The sequence below is a fragment of the Nomia melanderi genome, chromosome 14, assembly GCF_051020985.1.
Source record: "Nomia melanderi isolate GNS246 chromosome 14, iyNomMela1, whole genome shotgun sequence".
NCBI lineage: Eukaryota > Metazoa > Arthropoda > Insecta > Hymenoptera > Halictidae > Nomia > Nomia melanderi.
The window spans coordinates 1,750,971-1,773,547 of record NC_135012.1 but is presented as its reverse complement, the minus strand read 5'-3'; the positions used below and the strand labels follow the sequence as shown (position 1 = coordinate 1,773,547).

Here is a 22,577-nt window from a genome sequence, read left to right as displayed (position 1 = left end):
GAAGGGAATTCGTGTCGATCGGTCGCCGAGCGGGGCTCGAGTATCCTCGCAGACTGCAGCGGAAGGTTATTCACGGCGAGATCGCGCGACGGAACAGGAAGCGATAATATTTCATTCGCGGGACTAGAATATCATTTTTCAATAGCACAGCTTAGTCGGGAGTTATATCGACCGGCTATATCTTCGGGACGTTGCCTTTCGTTTTTCCTCCATTTCTCATTCCGTCTGCTTTTTCCCTCTTATCCCTCCCCCTCCTCCTCCTCTTTTTCCCCATCGCTTTCACCGTTTCCTCCGGCTATTCGGCGTCGTCTTTCTCCGCGTCCGCTTCTTCCTTTTCGCCGGCCGGTTCGCGACCGGCTTCGTCAACTCGCGCGCGGGCGGACGAGTGGACGGGCGCGCAACGGCGCACGGTAAATTCCCCATGCAAATGAGACCGCTGATACGCGCGATATATAAATCCGAAAAACCCGCCGGATATTTATGTCTATTATCTGAGGACCCTCCGAAAACGCTTCCACCCGTGGAGCCCTCTCCTCCGTTGCTCCGCGCTCGTGATCGGCATCGGAATCGTCGCCGGCGCCGCCCCCGTTAAATCCTTGTTATCGCGGCGGACGGGGATCGTTCGTTGAATCGAATCACGGCTGCGGGAATTAACCTCTTAACAGAGAAATTTCCTGGGTAAACAGCGGAATTCGAACTTTGAGTATCAGTCTTATTCTCGATCGCTGCGGTCATGGATTATTCGACGTTTCCTGGGTGAATGGGCGATGGTCTCTTTGAAACTAATGGGAACACGTGAATTAACCATTTGCACTCGGAAGTTTCTCGATAGATGATTAACAGTTTTTGACGAAGACGATATTCCTTGAAACTAACTCGGAAATCACAAGTACATCGGGGAGCAGAGCTGTTTTATTCCAATATTTCACGTATCAAGGCATTATTCAGAATTCAAATGGTGATTGAGACTCACCTTTCGACTGCAAGGTGTTAGTAAGGAATTAACCCTAGAACTATCGAGCAATAAGACATAGCTATATATTCCTTGTAAAAATTAGGAAGGTAAATTCCTAGAAATCCGAAGAGTTTCCTATTACTGCACTCGCAGAAATACATGAATTCATTTTGAAACTTCTCGCGAAACCATCTCTGTAATCTCAACAATGGCGAAATAATCTTAAAATCGGTCATCTTGATGCTTCTGTTAGCTCTAGTGTTAATAAGATTCAACAGCTGTTAACCACCGCGCCGCCTTCTTCGAAATCGTTACCGCTGCTCGCGAATGGAGAACTCTGGGAATTGCAGGGAATTTGTCAGTCGAATCGACTGGATCCTCCGACTGGAAACTCCTGGTTACCCGATTGTTTCGTCGGGGAGACCGATCGAACGCGGGGGCCGCGCTCATGGAAACCGAGCTCTAATTAGTATAGCGGTGCAGCCAGTAGTCGCTTTAATCGCATGCTTCCTATCACCCGGAACGAGTTTCTCGAAGGGCTATCACGCGAAGTCCCGAGGTCTTTAACGCGTCGTGAGTGTTAACGGCTGGCTGACCGAATCGCCGAGCCCCGCCGACGACGGCCTGAAATTACGGACTCCCGTTTCACCGAGTCGCACGCGCTCCGCTCGCGTTGCTTCGAGTTGCTCGCCGGGAAAACCGGCGGCGGTCTTTTCAAGAAACCAACCGCCGCCGGCGTTTCTTGCTCGAAACGACACGCGAGGGCGGCGCTCGTTAAACAGCGACAAAGAGAGAGAGAAAGGGAAAAAATCAGCGAGACCGCGCGTGCGTTCGGTAATTCGATTTCCAGCGTAGTCGGAACGCTGTCCGGTCTCTGGCCTATCTTATCTCGTTACGATAAACGAACGGGTGCGACGCGATGGCGAGAGCACGCGCGGAAAATTCGTGGCCACCGCGTTAAACTCGCGCCGGCCGTTATCGTCGAACGCGTTCGACCGGGAGGGCCGTTTCCCTCTCGCGATAGCAAAAAACTACGAGCCGTGGCTGGCCCGAACTCGGTCGCATAAAGGTACGTTAATTAACGCGGCTCGTCCGCCCGGTGAAATACGTTCGATGACGTGGCATTGGCAGGTCGGATACGGGTCGGCAAAAGAATCGAAACGTTTAACCGGCCTCTCCTCCCTCTGCACTCGCTGATTTCGAGGGTCCCGTAGGCTGGCCGGCTCAGGCAAAGGGTGGTTTGTAGCGGTCCTCTACCTTCCTCTCTCCCTCTCTCTCTCTCTCTCTCTCTCTGTTCTCGGTTCTGTTCTCTTGTGCCCCGTTCGGTCGGCAGTCGGCTATCGAGCCACGTAGCAGCGGTGTTCTCGTGGTGGTCGCGCGAGGTACTTCGTGCGAAGGAGTGGTTTTCAACCCCTTCCGCCCTTCTTCCTCCCGCCGATCCCTCGACAGCTCGAACGAGCCTTGGCCTCGAGCCAGCGTATTCATTCCAGAAACCAGCAGCCCACCCACCGAAACCCTTCCCCGATCTAAGGGGCCAATTATTTAATCAATTCCGCCCTCTTAGCGGTCCGGTATAGAAGCAGATAGGCTATTCGGGGCTGCGGAACTGCCGACGACGACAGCGGCGGTGTCGACTATTGAAATCACGATCCCCTACGTTCCTACCGTTCGTTCCCGGGATGGGGAGGGGGGTGGAGTTGGTCACGCTCCGAAAAGTATGCCCATTATTTTCACAATGGACGCGCGGCGCTTGTCTTCGGGACCGGTCCCGGAACTTTCTCCGCTGACCGGATCGCGGGCATTCTTGGCGCCGGACCGACTGTTCCCGAACGGGAACTTTCTTCGGCGAACTCCCAGAGAAATTCAGATCAATTTTCGCCGGGCGCCGGGGACGGGTGGGCGAACGGAGAGAAGTGTAAACGGTAGAGATAAAGGGACCAGTTTTGTCTTGGCTTTGATATTCAAGTATTCCGCCCCGTCGGTTCATCCTGCGGAGGAACGGCTGACAAATCGAGTAGAAACGGGATATAGGTGTTATCGCGGGAATCCTCCGGTGACAAATGCCGGGAATATCGTCGCGGGATCTCTAGATTTTATTTATTTACGGACGATCCGCGGTCTTACGTTGTCACCCGGATATGTAAAGGGAATAGCCGGTTGATCGGAGAGCCGGATACCGGGGAATCACGGGGATAGTCGAGCGCGCGTCAGCCGCGAAAGAATTGCCGGAACGGTACGAACGTCCTACGATGCCGGTCGATACACGTCCGAACGGTTACGCCGAGTTTTATCGTGCGTGTGGTGGTTGGGACCAGTTCCCGGTAGTTTTCCAAATAATAACGGCCGGACCTTTAAGAGCAATCGCGTCTGGCACGGGGCGCGCCGCAAAGTCACGGATTCGTGCGGGTTTGGCCCCTACGCTCCCCGGCGTCCATGGCAATGCCGTAGATCACGATCCCCATGAGGAACCCATCCTCTAGACCGCGTCCACCCGCAGCCGGCCGCCCGGACCGCTGGACAGGCGGACGTTAAACGTGATTTCAGGCTCGCGGCCGCGATTCCGGCGAAATTAATCCGGTCCGTGGGCAATCGGGTCTCTCCTCCCACGCCTTTCCTCGTCCGGCCATTTATTTTCTATCGGGCCGCGGCGAAAATTCAATCGAAATCGTTGCTCTTCGCGACGCGGAACCGCTGCTTGTCGCACGTCCGCCTCGTTGGACCACGTCGAGTGCGGCGCCCGTATGGTCGCGGCAGCGTTTCGCTCGACTGGTCAACGCGAGCGTATCCTGCACTCTCTGTTCTCTCCTCTCTTTCTCGTATCGGCTCGTCCCCGCCTCGTCCCTATTCCGCTCTATCGGTGTTTCTCTCTGGGCGGCTGTAAAGATTGAAAATACCACGATCGGCCGATAATAAAAATTACAAGCGGCGCCCCCCCTCCGTTCCGTGCGGTGGCGCCCCGGCCCCGATCGATTCCGCGTTCGCCGAACTTTTATTTACGCTCCGCTCGAGAGCGCCGTTAATTATTGCCGCGAATGCCCCGACGAATCGTAACGTAGCCGCGTTGCCAGTTTCCCCGTGAATTATTCCGTGTCGTTCGAAAACACGCCTGGCCCCGGCGGGTCGATCCTTTTTCAGCGCCTCGATTAAACACGCGTCCCGCAGTTAGCCAGCCCCGCGCTTGTTTCGAGGGCCGCCTGCATCCCGCCGCCGCCGTCGCTCTCTCCACTTAACCGTTCGTTAATCTTTAATCGCCGATACCGGCGGGTTTTCGTGCTGATTTCCCGTTCCACCCGGAAAATCATAATAATTCGACGGCATTATTACACGCTCAATCATTAGCGCGCCCGGGAAAGGATGGAAAAAGATGAACGACCGCGCCGCGCTGCGAAAAACCTGCGGGAAAAAGGAGGAACCGGCGATACGCGAATAATGATGACGCGGAGGAGATTCAGCGTGCGTGAAATAACCTGGGTACATTATCTAAACCCCCGAATAATTATTTGCGCGCGATGGGGGTGGTTTCCGCTGGACGTCGATTCGTTAACGTTTACTGCCGCGAGATTTTACCGCGTTTCATATGATACCTGCGATTCTTTCGGTACGAAGAAGAATGATAATCGAATGAATTGCTGGTAATTCACATTATCCACTTGTTAACATCGATAGATATCTTAACCCTTTATGGACGGATGACGGCATTTCGGTGAGATGAAATGTTCAGATTTGGAAGACTAAGTGGAAAAATGATCTAATTAATAGAACAGCGAGAGATCAGCACATAGTTTTCTTTCTTTCTATTAACCCTCTGTAGGCCCACGTAACTTTGAAGTTACATATCGGTATATTGACATCTTGTTGATTTATTTCATTCTGCACTCAAAGTAGTGAATAAAATTAAGTAATCAGTTAACTTAAACTTTTATACACTCAGGCGTGAAAGTTTAACGTCATTGTATCTTGAAAGTTACAAAATATATTCGTTTGATGAAACTATTGAAAGTATTGAACACATTGTTAATTTGTATTCATATGTGGATATTTATTAATTTTGTGCTGCATATATTTTGTTATAATCACGAACAAAAATTCGGCACATAGAAGGTTAATTAAGCAATTGATATATAATTTAGCTTCATACGTTGAAGGTTTGTATGTTTCGAAGAATCTTCGCAAAGGGTTAATCACACATCAATCTTATTGCGCTCAGTTCGGAAGCTCTCAACGCGTCCTCGGGATCTTGGTGTGCGACCAAAGAACCTCTGCATTTCCCACATTAATCGAGACACTTCTTTCATCCTTCTCCCGCGGTGTCAACGGCGACGTCCGATAAATACGTAGCCACTATCACAGCAGTAGGCTTTCGCAGTTGCCGCGTTTCATCGGCAAAGGTGAATCAATCATCCCCGGACACCTGGTATAATATGCTGAAGCTCCCGGAGGCGAGCGCGAGGAGAGACGTTACGTACCCACGGACAGTGGCAATAAATTCCAACGACGCGGATGCAGCGTAACTAAACGGGCCCAGATCTTTCACTGCATTATGCCCGCCGAGCGAAGAGTTCGAGCGCGCTCCTTAAAGGTGGGGTTGACGGGTTACGGTATAAATCAGAGTGTAAATGCGGCGATTCACGGCCCCGGATGCGGCGGAAAGGGATTTTCCGCGTAATACACCGTTCCCTGTATTCAGCTCGCGCTGCGCCGCTCGTCGGCTGACAAAAACGCGCGCGGAATCATCCAACTCCGGGGAAAAAGCTGCCGAAAAACACGGGGAGCGAACGTAAATCGCGCTCCATTTAGGACTCGACTCGACCTGTCGTTCGTTCATGAAGTTCATGAAGTTCGTTCGGAATATGAAAATGGGGTAGAAGTCGAGAATGTTTCCGGAGTGTCAAATTCGATGCAGCAGCGCGTGGGCTAAGGGTCCCGATGAAAAATAAATACCGAACCGAGCCGAGCGGAATCGTTCTCCAACCGGTCGGTCGGTCGGTCGGTCGGTCGGTCGGTCGGTCGGTCGGTCGGTCTACCGGCGAAAGTAGCTCACGCTCGGGCCGAGCTCTCTCGCAACCGTGATCGCGATACGAATCTCTCTCTTTGGCACGCTCCTCGTGGCTGGTATATAGGTCGGCCATGTTACGTGCGGATCGTCGACCGCGATGTCGACGTGCTTTCGCGGTAATGGCGGCGATACGGTGGTCCGTTTAAATGTCTGCTCGCGGGTTGTTCGTTCCTTCCCGTCTTCTTCGCTCCGCTCGGAGGAATGTTGCTGCGCTGAGTAACTCGGCTGTTGCGAGACAGCGCGAGGAAAGGGTTTGGAATATACAAGAATTGCTTAGATAGTTTCGAAGCTGCGAAGCTTCTGGTTTGTAGTTTAGAAGCGGAAGTTTAGGTGGGGAAGAGTTTAGCGATTGATTAACACTAGGTTTACGAGCATTTATTGTACACTTCATTCTATTATTCCTAAAAGAATTGATGCTCGTTTATTTAGATTGTGGAAACTAGAGATTTGATAGTAGGTCATTGGGGTACATGTCAGTGTGATCGCATCAATCAAAATCGGCGTAGACATTTACAAAATAATATTTCTAAAATCCAATATGCATCAATTTGACGCGTTCCATAAACCTAGTGTTAACAAGTGATATGAGTTTCTATTCTTTTTTAGAATGGCGGTTATTCCTCTTGGTAGAATACACCACGCGACTGTTGTAGATGTAGCTCTGATCCACGTTTCTTTAACACGTTAAGCGCCATATCACCGGTGACTGACGCTTGTGAGTGACTAGAAGACAGTCGTAACATACAAGATAACCGATGTATAATGCAAACATTGTAAAATACTTAATGCTTTTCTTTGCTACAAAAGGAAAACTCTTAACACATTGAACGCTGGCTAAATTTCAGCTACTAGAAACGGGAGTATCGGTGATTGTATTCATATACTTTTAAACATCAATCAAACCGAAATTTGTAACTTGCGAAAAAGAATAAGGAACTCGATTTTGTCATTTTAGTTTGGATTTGTGTTATACACATCTAAACTGTTACATTAATGTAGGACTAGCAATTAAACGGTAGACTAAAAATCCCGCATTGTCGCGGTGCCGGCATGCAATGTGTTATTTTCATGGCGTTTAACGTGTTAATCGCAGCTTAACCTACCATTTCGCTAGGTTCTGTTCATGACACTCGCATAGTTGCTTCAATATTGAAAAGAAATTTTCTCAACAAGAACTTTCAGTAATAATTACCAATAATTGAAACACTGAAGCTGCATATCCAAAGAGACAAGCATCTAATAAATGAAAGGGCGATTATCTTAGTTAGTCACATGCATATCCAATATACAACTACAGTCGACGTACCATCCAAAGAGTGAAACGCGAGACTGATTGATCGCAGATTTCCAAATGACGTAAACACTGAAAGGAGATTCAGTATTCGCGGAGAAGGCTCGTAGAATCTCGTATCATCTCGTATCTCCCCGGCGCGGGAGAGGATTCCATACGTTTCCGCGTCCGTGTTCGCCGGGTTGTCGGCAATCAATGTTTGTCCCGGCAACGGACACGCGCCCCGGATCGGGGACAGGCAAAGCCGACGGCCGTCCGGGGCAGGGAATTTTTCAAAGGCTTGAAGATGCATGGCCAGCTGTTCGCGAAGAAAAATGTCGAGGGCGCGCGGCCTCGATCCGGGAGTTATCGAGGAGCTGCCCTATCTCGGGCAAAGGAAAAAAATCGGTGAAACATTCAACTAATAGGTCGACGTCAGGGGAGAAAGATCGGGACGGTTTAACGGTGTTCGCCGTGGAGAACGAGCGCGTGTATTCCGCTTGTATCCGCGCGAGCCGGTACACAGCTCGCCGCGAGATAGAGCAGGAAATCCGATATCTCCGCCGCGTTATTACACGCCGAGCAACATTGTTCCGCGAAAGTTCATTTGCGTTGCCGCGGTGCGTATCCGCCGCCGCTCGACCGACGTGCATCTCGGTTGCATCGAAACGTCGTTAAACGTCGCGGACTCTCCGCGATTCCGAGATGAAACCTGTACTCGAGCGAGCGAGACCGAAGCGGGCGAGAACGGAGCTAGCTCCGAGGCACGCGAGGCGTTCCGCGACGATACGCGACCCGACTCAATCAGCTTCTTTCAGGGAACATCAGCGACACGCAGTACATCACATACATGACAAGTAAGTACGAGCGCCCGCGGACTCATCGAAGGCCGGCGAAGGAAAAGTGGAGAGTAGAGCAACGTGGGCAATCTGACCCATTCCTTGGTTCCTGTTGCTGAATTTTTATTGATTCTTCGAGCTCGTATAGAATTAGGAGATAGGGTTTTATGTCTTGAAATCTGTGGAGATTCAGGAACTTGAATCAAGGAATTTTTGTGGTGGATTGTTCATAGGATTTATAGAAAGCATGAATTTCAATTTGATCTATTCTGCATAATTCTATCATTCTTGTTTGCATATAACTATCGAAAGAACTAAAAAGGAGCTTCTCAAATCACATTGCGTACTGGTAACGAGAAATCTCGTTTCTGTATAGACACTGAGCTATGAACTTCGCTAATTACCACAGCATTTAACACTAGAACTACCGTACCAAATGACTGGTTTCGATTTTTTGTTTAGCAATTATTAATATCTTCGAAGCATTGAATATCCGAAATGATTTTGAAAATAGTTTCATTTGAGTACTATAATGAATGCCTGAAGATCCTGAAAATATTCTGTTGTTACAATTTTTATAGGAATTGCATATTAATCGTATTAAATGCTCGGTAGTTCTAGTGTTAAAGAAAAATAAAATTTGATTCGCATTGATTATCTATTTAAAGTATATTACATAACAATACGATATCTGAGTGTTTGTATATATAATGATATAACTAGATCTCACTGAAAATTGCCGTCACAATTCAGTAAAAATAATAATAATAATTATTATTATTATTATTATATAAATAATTATAATAATAATTATTATTATATAAATAATTATTATAATAATAATAATTATTATTATTATTTAATAAATTAACCGGTACGCAACATGTTGAATTCCTCAAATTCAACCGTTCAGTAAAGTTACTAACTTCGTTACATATCATACACGGTTTCCTAAGAAACAGTTGCTCTTCCCGACGAGTTCTACCATCAGTTGCTTTCGTCCATTTAGATTGCCGAAACAGACTGCGCGGCGTCTCGGGGCGCAGACGTCTCGAGTAGTTTCTTTCGCGTAGCCGCGCGGCAGATCTACGTTGCCGTTGCGTTTCGAGAGGCTCGTTAGGCCGCCGGCAAACCGCGCCGTAAATCGGTCTGTTTTCGAGGGCGTGCTACTCGATTTCGCCCAGAAGACCGGAGCCAGATCTAAATTTCAAATCTGCTAATGTGTATTTTTGCGCGGAGCCCGGCACTCTTATCGGTACCCGCCCCATGAGCGCGCTCGCGCGCGGGCACACACGTTCCCCGGACACTTTGAATTTCAAATTTCGCGCGCGCAACTCGTGTCGACGGCACGGAACGGAGCAACTTTCGAAACGTTCCCCGCTTATGCGTCTGTCATTTGTTTCCCCGTTCTTCCGTGTACCGGCTCGCCGCGCCGCGCCGCGCCGCGCGCCGATCTACGATATCTAGCGCATTTTATTTATGGCGGCACGGGTTACGTATCGGAATTGATTCCGTGATTTATTCCCAGGCCGTTCTTCGCCGCGCGAACCGCTCGATATCGGCCAAGTGCCGGCCGTACCTTCGAATCGAATTTCCATCCGTCGGTTTCCCGTGTTTCCGCGAGCACGTTGGAACCCTTTCTCTCAGCGGCGGCGTTGAGAAATCGTTAAGGAACGAAATAGAAGTAGCGGTATCATTGTGGAAACGATCGCGAACCGTTGCCGTCGAGCGCATTAAGGTCGCCGGAATCGACTCGTCGCTGGGAATAATACACTTTTCACCGGAATCAACTCGGTTGACTAATTACGCGAGCGGTATTCGTAATCACTGATAATGACACACGTTCCCGGCACTCGGAGAATTAAGAAACAGAAGCGCGGAACACCGATACCATCGTACAGCCGATTACGAAGAATCGCTCGTTGAGCGTATTAAGGTCGCGACGATCGACTCGTCGCGAAGAATAGCACGCTTCCTCGCCGGTGCTAACCGTATTCGCTGATTGCCCGACAAACGATGATAATCATTCATAATAATACTCGTCCGCGACGCTCGAAGTGCGAAGAAACGGAATAGAAGCGTGAAAGCCCCGATCCCATCGCGGATAAGATACGCGGAGAGTTGTTCGAGCGCATTAAGGTCGCGGGGAATCGACTCGCGCAGCGTATAATTTTCTGCGAGTAGCCGGCCGGAGCGTGCGAAACGCGCGGAGCGGCCTCCGGCCCGGGGATCCGTCACTCTCTAACGACGGTATAACTCGGACTTTATCTTTGCGTAATTTTCCGCCGTACATCTTCGCGCGGTTTTTACGGCTCGTCTTAATGCACGGGAGGACTCGCCGGCTAATTGCACAGTGTGGCCGACGATTGCGAAAGTTCCCGCGAGCCGAGAGCAAGAAAGTCGCGCCGGCGAGGGCGGCTAATTGAAGCGCAATTAACCGCGTTAAGACCCCGAGTGCTGATTAGAGTGGCGTGTCACCTGGCTCCGTCGGCCGCCTCCGTCGCCGCCGTCACCATCGCCGTCACCGTTACCCGCCGGCGTCGGGAACCCTTTCTAATCTATGCCCGCTCCGTTCCCCGCTCGAACCGGCCCCACCGAACGACACGTTTTCCCTCGGCGTTCGAACTCCTTTTCTCTCGCGCCGTCGCGCCGAACGAAATATTCCCCCATCGAGTGCGCTCGCGGCGAATTGGAGCCAACGCCGGCGGACGTTAACGCACCTCGCTCCCGCGGGAGAGAATGTAAAAATAAACACGCCGGTCCCCGGCGCCGGGCCGGCGAATTGAATTTCTCAGCCCCGGGTATCGCGGGGGCCGCAGTGAAAAGATCGCGAGCACGGAACGCACTAAACTTCCCGCGTTCTTCTCCGTTTCGTAAAAGCTCTTTAAATGGGTCTGAGAGTACTATTAGCGTTAAAAGCCAGTTACGAGCGGGGGCCGCGCGCGCTTCGCCGCCGCCGCCGCCGTTCGACCGGACTTATCCGGCTCGAGCGAAAACAAGACACGAGAGTGCTCTCCTCGGACGACCGAATGCGTTCCGAGCGCCGTCACTCGCGCCCCCGCTCGAGGATTACGCGTTTCTCCCACGCGGCTCGACATGCCGTTTCGCTTTTGCCGAATTAAAATTTCAAAAGGCGCACGCGAACGACTCGACTCGTCTCTTCAGAGATGCAGAGACAGAGTAGCAGGACTCTTTCGTAGAAAATTTACACAGCCGCGCGTTGACGATGTTCAATGGCCGAAGCGCTTTGGATCCTCGCCACGAAAGTCGTTGAAACGTCGTAGTTCCGTAGTCGTCGCCGGCAGACGGTGCCGCGAGCTCTCCCACGCGGGTACGCGTCGGCCCGGTACGAGCGAGCAGCCAGGCACGAGCGAGCAGCCAGGCCGCCGCCCGGTTGTTCCAGCCGAGCTGAATTTACACGCGGGAGATAGAGAGAGCGTCGAGATATCGGCCGCGAGACGTACGGGGTCACGGGTGAAGCTACTTATTTAGAATATTGCCGGCATGCATTTGCATAAATTTAGCGCAGACCCTGCGGCGTTCTCGGTCTCGTCGCGCCCCTCGTTATGGACCCGTGGAGACCCTCTTAAGAGCCAGAGATAGGCGCGTGAACCCGGTGACTCCGACTCCGCCCCTGACCCCTGCTCGTCGCTTCCCGAGCAATTTATCGGCATCCACGTGATACCGCTCGTACCGTCGCGCTTCTTACGACCGAGTCCTCTCTCCCCCTGGCTTATACCCCTTTGTGAGCCGCGCTGACAAACACTCGCCTGTATCTTCCGCGGAACGTACGGATGCTCGAACCTTTGATACCGATTAATCGCTCTCGTATTGTGTGTCGCTTTTTTAACGAGACCGACCGTCGAAAGTAATCCATTGTTGTTGGCCTTTTAGAACACAGGATCGCGTGTTCATCGCGAGTTTGCGTTGAACGTTAGATATCGATAACGACGGTCGAAAGGAACGAGCGACGTTCGCGTTTCATCGATGCAGCCCGCGGCGAGGACTTAATTACGCGCGATTGTTCTTCGAACGAGACGGGACCACTTCGCCGCGAGCGGAAGTTTTATCTAACACGGCCTAATTCCCCGAGTGAATTAATTGGCCGATGCATCCGAATTTCCTTTGAAAGCATCAAGCCCGACGGAACTTTCGCCGCGTTCCCCAGCATCATGATTTAATAAATCCACTCAGAGATACCGCAACACGCGAAGCGAGCGGCCTGGTTGAACCCTTTCAACTCCCAGCTGAAATTCCAACTTACACCAATATTTTCGTTGCCGCGGTAAAACCGTTCTTCGCATTAAATGTATTCAGATTATCATTTGTCCGGGAAGTTCCGCGGCTCCTCCGAGGCCGAGGCTCATCAGTCGAGGGGTTCATTTAACGCGGTGAAACTCGTCTTGAAAGTTCGGCTGAAAAAAGAACCCGAGAGCCGCCTCCCGCGCCCTTCGCTCGGTCGGCGCAACGGAACAAGGTCCCCGGAATTTCCGCGTGTAACGAATCTAGTCGGATTATAATTCGTTTAAAAAGTTCCATGGGGTGTCCCGCGGTCGACCCCAGCTCGCTCGCGGGTCGACGGTTAATTACAGTGTCGCGGCAACGCCGAAAAATCGTTTCGGGACGGGTCGCGCCGCTTCCTCGCGGTATCGGGGCGAAAGGTCGCGAACGGGCGCGCGAATAATCGCGGATTTAACGGGGTGCGCGTCTCACGGATTTTCGGGGGGCGGCGGCCTGCCGGCGGTGGTACGCATGCATATTCAAATTGAATTATCCGCCCTACCAGACGCGTTGATTCGAAATCGTTCGACGACTCGATCCTCGCCGCCCCGGGCGAGAAGCGTCCTGGCCTCCGCGCGCGCGTTAGTACTCGGTTCACCGAAATCCGCCGCCGCCGCCGCCGCCGCCGCCGCGCGTCCTCGCCATTGTCCCCTGGACTTTCTCGACTAATGGAAATTCTCCGCGAGAAGTTGGTTAAACGCGCTCGCTTTGCATACGTATCGAAGTCTACTGCAATTCCACGGGACGTGTCTATACGCGCGCGCCCAGCCGCCCCACGCCCCGCGCTACTTTCCGCCGGCGCCGCGCCGCGATGATATGTTGGCCGACTACAAGCTAATCATGCCATCCAGGAAACATGGCGGCGGGATCTCCATATCCACGGAATTACGGGGACATAAGAAGCAAGGCTTTACGGCGTTGCTCGTTTTCTATCGCTGCGTCTCGGTTTGCTCTTCATTTCGTCGTTCGGAAAGTGAATAAGATTAACCCTTTACACTCCGTAGGCGCCTCTCAGTCGCTAATTGATTTGACGTAGCAAAATATTAAAATAAAACGACCTCTTTCTTCAATTTACGTGCGATTTCTCGTTAAGTCAGTTTCAAGGAATGTCGTTGGTATTTGATTAAAAAATGTTGAGTATTTCTAATGAAAAACTTCTGGAGTGCAAAGGGTTAATTAGAATCTCTTCCTATAATGGTTACGGTTGCAGTATTTTGTTGAACGAAACGTATCGCCTGTATGAAATCTAGGTAACAATTGAAGGAACAAATCTCTTTCTATGGATTATACCATGCGTTGTAATGGAAGATGAACTTTGCACTAAATATGAAGCGTCGATCATCGTAATTATGTGAACGTGTTGATAACAAACTCATTGAAGCCTTTCAATCCATTACCTTACACTTTTAGTTTTAAAATCGTTTCTTTTCAATCGTCTGTTTTGCTTTCTCAGGTCATGAAAAATCCTACATAAAATCAACTTACATCTTATCTAGACTATTACGTCATTGTTGTTCAATGTATTACTAAAGAATAAACAAATAAATGCACGAGCACAGTCCGCAAAGCGGTCAGCAGTAGCCGCCATTTGCGGCAATGGATTAATTGAACAGAAGTAACGATAGAAATAAAGTTAGTAGGTCGTGAAACATCGAATCTAGATCGCCATCGTCGCAGCCACTGAATCAAAGCGGAAGTTCCTCCCGCACCCGTGAGTTTCCGCTCGCAGCCGACGTCTCATTCGCGCTACAATATTTACCAACAGCGACGACTTACGCGCGCGAAATTGAAATCCGACGAATTCTCCGCCGTTAAAAGCTGATAGCGCGCGCGTACGAATGCGGCCGCATAGCCGTTCAGCGTGTGCCTGGCGTTTGTCCGGCGATGCGACCGCATCGATGCGGTTCCGCGAGCCGGCAAGTCCGCGCTGCACTTTCCACCGTTGATCAGTGAAGGGTCGAGCACGGAAGCGTCGCAAGCTGGAATGTCAAAGTCGCGGGGCTGCATTCCCGTCATGCTCGATGCACGTCGCGCGAATCGAATTTCGAAGCGGAAGAGCGCGATCGATCGCGTCCTCGGGAATCCGATGCGTCGCGACGAAATCTGTTCGCGAGACGCGCTACGGTGGAAAACCGAGGAAGAGGAGCGAGTGGAATGAAACGGGTTCTCGCGTTACTCGCAGCCTTTGCGACGGTTTTTCATTCTTCGGCCGCGTCTCGTCGGTTTTTCGTTGTTCGTCTCGTTACGGGAACGAGCGGCGGCTAATCCAAGAGCAGCGAATCGCGACGCAGGGGATCGTTCTTTGCCCGGAAGCCGATCGCGGAACGAGTCGAGCGGATCAGGACCACGGTGGTCAAACGCGTGGCGGCGGCGACGTAATGGCCGCTTTAATTTCAAAGAAGAATAAATTGCAATTATTCGCGGAGCGTCGAATCGCGGTCGAGCTATCCCGGTTGGACGGCGCGCGCGTTAAAAATCCCGGAATTCAATTAAACGGGGCCGCGAGCCGCAATCCCGAATTGAAATCTTGAAATTTCATATACGCCGCGACCGTCGAGCCTCGACGCGAATTTCGGAAAGCACTCGCGGCGGGAACGGTACCATCGATTCCCGGACGTACGTGTGTAAAGGATAAACCGGGGGACCTCTTATATTCTGTCCACCGCCTGACCTTTCCCCTCTGACTTCCGTTATTGTATCCCGATGCCACGGTGCACTCGTGGAGCGGGCAGCGGGGAGCGAGTATCAAAATTTCATCGGTGGCCCGGCCGCGTTCATTCATCCGCGATGACCTTTCCGTGAGCGAAAGAGGCGGGGTCAAGTATTTCGAGGGCGATTGGTCGGTCGCGCGACCCGTGGAACGCCGATTATAACCCGTGCTATTTTTCGCGGGTTCCCTCCGGGATGGATCGGTCCCCGCGTACACGGTTTTACGACGCGGATTTTCTTAGCCCCGTCGATTCCATAAAGAGCGAGAAAAACCGGGGCGCGGCCGCGGCAAGCAATAATACTTAAACGCCAATAACGGTTCCCCGGCGTATAAATTCAATTTCACGGCTAGCCGAAGGACGGCGGGAAATTTTCATTATTAAATCGGGAGGCGGCCGCCGCCGCCGGATTCTATTCTCCATTGTTGGCGCATTGTGCTCGAACGAGCCGGTATAAAACGCCTCCGCGAGCCTCGGCGACCGCCTAGCGGCGCCGGAACGCGCGAATCCGCGTGCCCGCTCGTCGATAACGCCCGACCGTGCTGGAGAGCTGTCGATCGTGACCATCGGCATCGAGATCTTGATTCTCGTTCGATTCCGCTAAAAGATTCTCCGTCGACAGCGCGAAAATCGCGCGTCCCGCTGACGCCGGATCGCGGATACAACGAATCTCGATGCATCGATAACGCGAATAAGAACCGTACAATTATTCACGGTAAACCCGCGTCGCCCGCGAGGCGTCTCTACGATCGGCAGGATTCTATCCTCCATTGTTAGAGCGTGTCGCGCGCGAACAAATCAGAATGAAACCCGTCCGGGAGCTTTTCCGCGGCTGGAACGCGCGCCGGCTCATCGATAACGTCGAAGAGCCGGCGCACAATGAATCGGGATCGTCAAACACTTGGCATTTGATAGGAAAATAATCTTTCTCTACTGTTCCATTGCTCCTCTACGTGTCCAGAGAAATACTCTAAATTTCTCAAATTCCAAACGGAATCTACCGAATTCATTATTCTACATTTCAAATATTCATTACTTCCACAATAATATTAGAAAGATAACAGTACCAAAACAAATTATTTCTGAAATACCCAACGTCCAACGATTTCGATCCGTGACGGCGATCGTGATCCGTTGCAATCGCGTTTCCGCTTTCTATTTGCCTCTGCCGGGCGCAGCCGTTACCAGGAGCACGAAAATCGCGAGCGTTGTCGAGCGGCGCAGCCGATTTTCGATGCGCTAAAACGTGAATAAGGTCCGCGCAATTATTTACGATAAACCTGCGCTCCCGCGTAATGTACACTCGACGCGAATGCAGCCGCCGCGCCATCCTCGATGCGCCTCCGCGACCGCAGTCGCTGCCAGCTTCCATCCGCCCTCTTCGTCCCTCCGCCTTTCGACCCGTAACCCTCTCTGTTTCGCTGCCGCCCTGGCAGCATCATCCCCCTTCGCCGTTCCCTGCCCTCTCCTCCGCGCCACCGAACGTCATCGTTCGTCGATGGGAATCCATCGCGCGTACATAAACTCTCGTGTTTACAATCGATGCCCCGGCAAAATGGCATCGACGCCGAACCTGTCTCTCCCTTTCCTCCCCAGCCCCGAGCCTCTCCCGGCCCATCCTCTTTCCCCTTGTTCATCCAGTTTGCACCTGTAGTCGCGGTTTCAGCCTGCGCCCGCATCCACTTCGAACGCTCCGCGTCCGGCAATACGAACTAGTCACGTTCGCGGCCTCGGAAATTTCCGAGCGCTTTCGCGCCGGCTCCCTTCTATCTCTCTCTTTCTCTCTCTGCCCCTTTCCAATTCCATCGTCGCTCCGAAGCCTCGAACGATTCGTTGTTTGCGCTGCGCAAAAATCTACCGGCGATACTCTTCTGGCTATTACCCGGCGATGAAGAGCTGCTGGAACTAGCGATGGATCGAGATGATAGATTTAGATCTTTTATTATTGCGGACGTTTAATGCGTTAAGCGCCGCGTAGATCTTGGCCATTGTTTAGTAGTTCTTTTATAGCAAAGAGAAGTAAGGATGAATTATTTCGCGTTGCAATTCTTGCAGTGTTATATTATCAACTTCGTTACGTTATTAAACATTCAATATCGGCTATCTTACGATTGTTTTCAACTTAGAAGCGCCAGTCATCGGTGACATGGCGCTTAACATGTTCATAAATTTACAGAAATTGATTTGCGAATTGTTCACTTGTGAATATCTATAGATTCTAAGTATCCATTGAGATTCAGATTGTCTAATTCGATGATACTGAGCTCCAACGTTAGTCAATTGGTTCAACAATGAAGAGGACAAGACTCTTCCACTCACGATGTTTCGTTTTCAGTCATCATCGGTACAGAGATAACACGAGTAAGAGCTATAGAATCTTTCCTACTGCCGTCCTATTTCCGCGTCAACGATGACTGTGTCGAAAACGGAGAAACATCGTGACCGAAAGATCCCTCTAACTTCTTGTCCACAAGAACAGCCAACAGTTCTCAGTCGATACAGAATTTCCACAAAAGACGCGAACAAACTCTACTCCAGCTAGTTCTAGCTGGACTAAAGAAGATCCTAAAATCATTGCGCAAAAACAGCGTTAGTTTCGCCGCGGCCGCTCGATCGAGCGCGAGTGGACCATTCGGCTTACAGATACTCGGCCAACTTCTCATCCCCGTATAATGCTCGCCAATCAGGCTTATCCGTTCGTCGACGCCGCGATACGCCCGACGAAGCCTCGAAAATCTCTCCCGCGGCTGCTTTGGCAGCGGTTGCTCGCGGCGGGAATTAATCGAGCGTTATTTTTTAGGGGATCGAGACCCCCGCGCCGGCTCCGCCGCCCGTATAATACATGACGGCGGTGAGTAACGCGTAATTTTATTCAAATCTCATGCAGATTGCTCCGTTATCGGCTACTTTTTCAATTACGTCGCGGCAGGCCGTAAAGCGTAATAGAGAGGAGCAGCGCGCGCGCGTCGCGCCGCACACGGCCAACTTTTTCTCCGCGGCCGGCTCGCGCCGCCTGCCAAACCCGGTATAAACTTTAAGCATGAGATACTGCCTGCTGCCACACCGCCGCCGCGATCCTTCGTAGTTACAGCTGGGAAACGAACGTCCGATTTTTATCCGGATTTCGGTCCCCCGACGCGCACAGCGGCGATGAGCCTGCCCGAGGACACGTTTGCAGCGAGGCTGTGACACTGGGCTAGACGAGGACACCGTGGAAACACATTTGTTACGTGGACGCGTTTTCGAGCGGAGAACCTTTTCAATCGACGCACATATTGATGGAACTTGAGACATCGCTCTTAACCCTTTGCACTCGGAAACTTTTCATTAGAAACATTCGACATTTCCCGATGAGACGTAGACGACGCTATTTGAAATGAACTAATTAGAAGGCATACGTAACTTAACACATTGAACGCCGGCTAAATTTCAGCTACTAAAAACGCGAACGTCGGTGATTATATTGATACATTTTTAAACACCGATTAAATCAAAATTTATAACTTACGGAAGAGAATAAGAAATTCGAGTTTGTAAATTTTACTTTGGATTTGTGTTATACATATCTAAAATGTTACCTGAACGTAGGATTAGCAATTAACACGTTAAATGCCGTGGGGGTCACCGGTGACCCCCAACCAAATTAAATTACTATAGTTCACTCAATGAAACGACGATTATTTGGAAACATTTCCTTATTACAAATAATGCTACCTAATTTCGTGACATTCAACTAGAAGAATGTGCAATAGTAATGATGCAATTCAATCAAATGATTTAATATCATATTTTTTCCATTCTGTGTAATTTGCTTTATATAATCGTGCGGCGTTCAACGTGTTAAACGATAGACTAAAAATCCCGCATTATCGCGGGGCCGGCGCTCAATGTATTAAGAATCAAAGCTATTTTATATAAGTATTTCACATGGCGATGCATTATACAGAACTTAATATTATATATAACACTTTGTAATTTTGTTATATCAGATCAAATGGTGACTGAGACTCACCTCTTGAGTGCAAAGGGTTAACTCAACTCTGAAAATTGAGCTGAAAATGTATGTTTTGTGTCTCTGAAACTAGGGAGGCAGAAGGGAGATCTGAATTGTTCATTTAGATCGATTTAACCCTTAGCGCTCCACATAGTTCTGTGATATGTCAGCGACTCCTACCAATTTTGATAGTAGTTCTACTGAAAATTAACAATGTTATAACATTTCTTAGACCTTTAATTCCCTTCTCAGTACAAACTTTGTGTATTTGTATATCTTTGTATATCTCAAGGTAGTTTCCTTAAAATTCATTCCAATATTTAATATCAGAACTGGTGCGATATTGGAGCCTACCGAGTTCAAAGTGTTAACCCTTTGCGGACGAATGTCGACACTGCCAAGATCGAACGTTCATATTTATAATATTAAGTAGATCTTATAATTTTAAGATCCATTAAAATATTTAGTATTATAACTGGTGCAATATTGGAGCCTACAGGGTTCAAAGGGTTAAACATGTTTTTCTGTAGTCCCTGATTTCAGAGGTATTGTAGGAAATATACTTTCAGATTTGAATGTTTTCAACCGTTCGAAGAGAATGTTGACTAAGATACGTGTGATGCCTCGCATGTTTCATCGGAATCATCGTCAGTTGAAAAGTTTTCCTTGCAAGTTCCATTGATCAATACAAATAACACATTACTCATCGCAACTATTAGCTCCCATAGTTCTCTACAAACCTAAAAGCAGTTTCCTAAGAGCTCGGGAAGCTTCGATCGTCGCAACGATAAACTGTCTCCCTCCGCGCGTACGGAAAACCCGCGGAAACCGGCGAGGCCGACGTAGAATTGCCATTACGTTTAAATTCCGCGGAGCAGCGCATCAGAAAAAAAGTCCCGTATCATATTCATACTTTCATCCAATTACTAAGCGCGGCTCTCCGCCGTAAACGCTCCCATTACGAAACAAAAGCACATATTGCCACGCTCTCGTCGGCCTGATCGAGTATCGCAGCCCCGCTGCACCCTAATGAACGCGCGAGATCTAGGAATTCCCACGGCACGGAGACAAGCGTTTCTCCAGCTGCATTCTCCGGCGGAGACGGTCCGGGTCCGACTCTCAGCTCGCGGGAAGTGGACCGCCATTCGTTACGCGGCGCAACGTCGCGTTTCGCGATCTAATTTTCGCCAGGCGTTTAATCTTTCCTTTCCTCCGTCGCGCACCGGCAAAAACAAAATACGAGGGAGACGGGGACGCGTTGGCACGCGCCCGAAATTTCTTCGGAAAGCCGAGAAACGAGAAACGCGGCCGTTCCTCTCGCGCGCGCGATATTAAACGCGACGGCGTGTCCCGAGGATTTACCGAAACGCGCGTTCCTCGCGGACCGTGCGCCGAATTTCCCGTGGATCCTTGGAGTCCTCGCGAAATTCGACGACGGAAGACACGGACCCGCGATCCGGACGGAAAACTGCACGGACGTGGTGTATCTCGCCGGTCCATTTCGCATTCCGCGCGCCAATATGCTTCTATCGAAGAGGAAATACTGCCAGCTCCAATTACGTAACAGCCAAGAAAAGCCGTGCGAGCAGGATTTAGAGGCCGTGCCTCTAGCTGGCCGCTGTTCATCGGCCGGCCCTTTAATATTCGATCATAAATTATCATTGGGCAGCGGCAGGTGCTTCTGATGCGGCGCACGGCCCAAATAAACGTGTACGTTCGTCCGGCCGGCGTGCTAGGCGCGTCTCGCCCGAGAAATCCCGTGCGACCGGATGTTTTCGAACCGCCGAGGGGTCGGAGGTTGATTCGTCGCATCGTTCAAGTCATTTTTTAATCGTTCCTCCAGTTCGCGCGACTTCCGTTCGCGGACGATCGCTCGTTAATGCGTCGACTGCGATGGTCGAATCGGAAAAAATTGCAAACTATAGGCATCGTAATACTGAATAATTGATAACGATTTCTGTTTTCGTTCGCCGCGGGAAGGATAAATTACACGCGGAACGCTGAAGAATTCCGCGGCGGTCGGCGCATTAACCGGCGCCGAGCCGCGGCGCACGGAATATTCGAAAAATCGCCGGGCCGTCGGTCATCGCGCGCCCCGCGCGAGAGCTTGTTCGATTAATGCACCTGTTACGAACTATTTCGATATGATAATCGTCGCGCGGTCCGGCCACAATGCGACCCGGCCGGATAGCAATAATCTCGAACGAGCGATTCGATCAAAAATTATCGACGGTTCGCCGATGGAATAATATTTACCTTAAATTGCGTTTCACCCCCGCCGACCCGTTTGCCGCGCGCAGTTTTCGCGTGCGCTCCCGGATAGATTAGCGCTTTCACGTGGCGCGCCGGCTCGTTGCGGCCGCTCGAATTTTCGCGTCGACCTCCCCGCCTGCCCGCTCGTGCCCTTTCGATATCGGCCGCCTCATCCCATCGCGCGTGTAATCTTCTATTTCGCGATAGGCACGTTCATTTCGATATTCGACCGCGTCGACGCTGCGAGCCTCTCGATCCATCGACCGCCTTTCGCTTGTTTCTTGTCGATGTCGGAAACTGGAACTGTCAGTCTTTACCTTTGTCATTCTTCTGGCGTTTTATATCGAATCTGTTGAGATTGTACAGCTGGGAATTGTGTTTTACTCGTATTCGATACTTGTTGCAATAAACTTTTGAAAGTTTCGTAAAGTATGGAATACGTTCGGAGGAAGAGTAGCGACTTGAATATGAAGAACATAAGAGAATGACGGAAAAAATGATGGAAGACGCGTTGCTAAGAAGTAGATCTCCTTCATCGATTGATACAATTTTACCTTTAAACTTGACCCTTTGCACTCGGGAGGTGACTCAGTCACCACTTGGTTTGATACAGTAAAATCATAAAGTTTGATGTTTAACATTAAACTTTGTATAACGCGTCACTATGTGAAATATTAAATTAAAATGGTTTTGTCCTTTAATTTATCGATTAAATTATTTACATTGAGTGTTGAATATTTCTAGTGAAAAACTTTCGAGTGCAAAGGGTTAATCTAACCAAGTTCCCGATTAGCTTGCACTCCTGCGCCCCGACGGGATTTGTTTTCGATAGCCGGTGGCAGTCCGTCGGTCGAAAAAGCGAGACCGTTTCCCCCGAATCGATGGCCCATGGAAGAGTAGCCATAAACGATCCGTACGATCGCAAAGTTTCGAGACCAATTTAGTGCTTGGCCGGTAGTCTCGCTCTAGATAGCACAGCCCTTGGTCCGCGCCTTCTGTTTTCGGTCTGGCGTCGGTGTCCGTCCTCCAGGAGAAAGGGGAAGGGTCACGCCGCGAGGAAACTATACGACGACCCGACAAAGAAGCTCCGCCGCGCGCGTCCATCTTGGTCCGGCCGCTTCTTTATTCGAAGGCGGCGGCGCGCGGAGTTAGTTCCCCCAGTTTCCGGCGTTAACCTCTTAGGCACGACGCACAACTATAGTGACTTTCGCGGATGTCATC

General features: G+C 50.4%; 1 protein-coding gene across 14 annotated transcripts in view; it reads left to right on the top strand.

Moving 5' to 3' along the window:
• Positions 1-22,577, top strand: part of Lar (tyrosine-protein phosphatase Lar) — a 376,216-nt gene that overhangs the window by 230,748 nt on the left and 122,891 nt on the right. For 13 of the 14 annotated variants that reach the window (XM_076373806.1, XM_076373803.1, XM_076373804.1 and 10 more), the window contains one exon: positions 8,100-8,138. The exons of the other annotated variant lie outside the window; for it this stretch is intronic. In XM_076373806.1, coding sequence (XP_076229921.1) covers positions 8,100-8,138 — 39 coding nt within the window. The remainder of the gene's footprint in view (positions 1-8,099; positions 8,139-22,577) is intronic. 14 annotated transcript variants of the gene reach the window in all.